Source organism: Phyllostomus hastatus, unplaced genomic scaffold (genome assembly GCF_019186645.2).
Source record: "Phyllostomus hastatus isolate PE091 unplaced genomic scaffold, TTU_PhHast_1.1 phas_contig_159, whole genome shotgun sequence".
NCBI lineage: Eukaryota > Metazoa > Chordata > Mammalia > Chiroptera > Phyllostomidae > Phyllostomus > Phyllostomus hastatus.
Window position 1 is genome coordinate 319,613 of NW_025333640.1, and position 3,235 is coordinate 322,847.

Below are 3,235 nucleotides of genomic sequence, written 5' to 3' on the forward strand. Positions count from 1 at the left end.
TGTTTTGAGTTGGCCTTACAGGACCCTGTTCTGTGTCTGCCTCCCTTTTTAGCCCAGCTGGCCCCTGTTTCAGTCATCCCTGGGCTTGCCTGCCTCCCTAATATTCTCTCCTAGAGCCAGGGTGGTGCCTTCTGCACATTGGCCCCAGAGCTCTGGAATGTGGCTTTGACCTCCATGCTGGTGCATGTAGGCCCCTGAACTCTGGTCAGTATCCTTGAGGTTGGAATGGTGGTCAGTACCCTATGTGAGTCCCCCCCGGACAGGACCAGGCAGACGGCTGGAGGATGCTGTGGTTACTGGGACAACGGACTCTGAGTGAGAGCTGGTCCGAGGACTTGCCTTGGCTGGGGCTCAGATGAGCAGTGTGGGTGCTGATGGACCTGGGCCCAGCCCTTTAGGTGAGAGAGAGGACCCATGCAGGCCCATTGTACCCCACTCTCAGGGCCCTGCCCCTTGAGCACGACTTCATCTGCTCATTTGTTCACTCACTCATATCTCACTCACTCTCTAATTTATTCAACTACTCATGCATTCACTGACTCATCCAAAAAACATTCATGCACTCACGGGTTTGTCCAAAAAAATATTCATGCAGTATCTTCCTTGCTTGTTTATTCCCTTCCCCTGGGGAAGATGGGTGTGAATTGAGCACTGCTTTTATGAATCTAAGAGATTCATACTCTTATAAGCATAGTCTAGAATTCTTGGATTGGGAGCCATGGGGGTGTGGTCTCGGGCATGGGCACTGGATTCCCTCCCATGACCAGGAGTTTTCAGGAGGCCCCACGTCTGGGCACTGTTTCCCACATGGCAATGACCTCTTACATCCCCACCAACAGTGCGCCAGCATTCTCGTCTCTCCACGTCCTGGCCAGCACTGGCCATCTGATTTTTTGATAGTAGCCATCAGAGTTGGTATCTCATGGGAGGTTTGAATTGCATTTCCCTAGTAATTAGTGGTGCTGAACGTTTTTTCACTGTGTTTTTTCTGGCCACGTGTATATCTTCTTTGGTGAAACGTCTCGTCAAGTCCTGTGCCCACTTTTTTGGAATTGGATTTTTGTTGTTGTTGAGTTGTAGGAGTTTTGTATGTGTTCTGGATGCTACTCCCTGATCAGATATGTGATTTACAAATATTTTCTTCTGTTCTGTGGGTTGCCTTTTTACTTTGTGATTAGTATGTTTGATGCACAAAATTTTAAAATCTTCATGATGTTAAATTTGTCTATTTTTCTTTTGTTACCTGTAGGCACAAAATTATTTCTTTAAAAATGAATCTATCAGTGAATGAATGGAAAGTTAGATGGATGGATGGATGAGTGGATGGCAGATGGAGAGATGATGGTACAATTGGATGGGGGTAGATGGACATTTGAATGAGTGTATGGACAGGTAAATAAGGTGGTGGGTGGGTGGATACATGGATAAATGGATGGATGGTGAGTCAGTTGGGGAGGCTGGCAGAGGGACAGGCAAATGTACAGCTGAGGGTGTGGATGGGTAAGTAGATGCCCTTGTGGGTAGGTGGGTGAACGGGCTGGTGTGAAACTGGCCACAGATGGGATCTTGATGTTCAACTTGAGTACAGTTAAGGTGAGTTGTGAATTATTTTCTGAACTCAGCTTGACTCGGATTAACCCTGTGGACACATATTCTCTCTTTCTAGGTTCAGGCTTTCTTCTACTCCCTTTGGGGCCCCCAAGAATCTCACCCCAGAGCTCAAGTTGAACTGAGCCCTTGGTTTGTCTGCTGATCTTCTCCAAGGTAAGAATGCCCGGAAAGGAGCCAGCATCCTCCTCAGGATAGAGTGCCCAACTGGCCCTGCATGATAACTGTGGACGCATTTCCCAGCCAAGTGGCCTCTCTCTGGTGGCCTCGTGCACGTCTCCATCAGGCATCACACCATTCCCATTCTCTCCAATACTCCCTTCTCTGCCCCTACCTGGGTCTCCAGCCCAATTTCCACTCCACTCCATCTGCACCCCTCCCCCGACTGGGACGGTGGAGGATAACTTAGAGGCAGGCGTCATCCAGATCAGCCTCCTGCTGCCAGTCCAAGACCTCTTTCTTGTTCCTCAGGTCCCCCAGGCAGCCATGGACTTGGGTCTCTTGGGCATGCCAGGTGCCCCTCAGGGTCGCAGCAAGACCCTGCTGGGAGCGCGGAGCAGGGGCCCGGCCGTGCGTCGGCAGCGGGAGTTCCTGCCGGAAGAGAAGAAGGACACGGTTTACTGGGAAAAGCGGAGGAAGAACAACGAAGCAGCCAAGAGGTCCCGAGAGAAGCGGCGTCTCAACGATGCGGCTCTGGAGGGCAGGCTGGCCGCTGTGCTGCAGGAGAACGCTCTGCTCAGGGCCGAGCTGAGAGCGCTCAAGCACCGCTTTGGCCTCCTGTCCCCTGCTGGCAGCACCCGTAGCCTGCCCTTGCAGGCTCTGCTGTGGACGACCCCCTGGACTGGAGACCCCCTTTCTGGGGCTGAGCCACTCCCATCTCTGCCTGGCTCCCCTGGCTGCGTCTTGAGGCCCTGTTCCCTGGATGCTGGGGTCCCGGGATGCCAGGGCTGCCAAGTGGCTCACAGGTGGACCAACCTGGCAACTTCCTCCAGGCTCCCCCAGGACCCTGCCGCCCCTGACCCCAAGAGAATGGACATGGCCTTGCAAGCTGCCCTCCCAGCCACCTTCTTTAGCTGTCACCTCCTGAGTGGACATGGGGGGCCCAGACCTGAGCTCAGGCCCTGCTGGGGACTGTGGTCTCCTGTGCCCACTGGTTGCCAGGCCTCAGGGCCCTCAGATGTGTTACTGACACCCGCTGTTGATCCCATGGGGCTGCCTCCCAGGGTGGCTTGCCCTGTCCCAGGGAACCATCCCGAGGGTCTGGCTCAGCCCTCCCTGCCCCACAAACTGCGCATCAAGTCCCGAGCCTCCAGCAGAGCAGCCGGAGGCTGCAAGGGTGGCCAGGGTCCCCTCTGAGGGCTTTCCCTAGGCAGGGCCAGGACTACAAGAGGTGGTTAAGGCTGAGCACGGATTTATTTGGGGGGAGGAGAGTGGGTGGTGGCTTGGCCTTGACCCAGCTCCCAGTATTGGGCAAGGCCTGTGAGAAGCGGTGGGGAAGGGGTCCTGGCTAAGAGTCCACTTCCCAGTGTCCAGGCCTATAGAGAGAAGGAGGGTGTGGGACTCATCTTGGATCATACCACGGCTTTCATCCCACTTAAACTATGTGCTTTGGGTAATCACTTTTTCT

At 54.0% G+C, this 3,235-nt stretch overlaps 1 protein-coding gene across 1 annotated transcript; it reads left to right on the top strand.

Moving 5' to 3' along the window:
• The first annotated feature begins 2,094 nt into the window (after window positions 1–2,094).
• Window positions 2,095–2,964, top strand: NFILZ (NFIL3 like basic leucine zipper). The gene has a single exon (XM_045830812.1). It carries the CDS (start codon window positions 2,095–2,097, stop codon window positions 2,962–2,964), a length of 870 nt encoding a protein of 289 aa, XP_045686768.1.
• Window positions 2,965–3,235: the final 271 nt, after the last annotated feature.

Bases quoted from the DNA above. Each gene is read 5' to 3' on its own strand.
- NFILZ (XM_045830812.1), top strand. From the start codon at position 2,095: ATGGACTTGGGTCTCTTGGGCATGCCAGGTGCCCCTCAGGGTCGCAGC.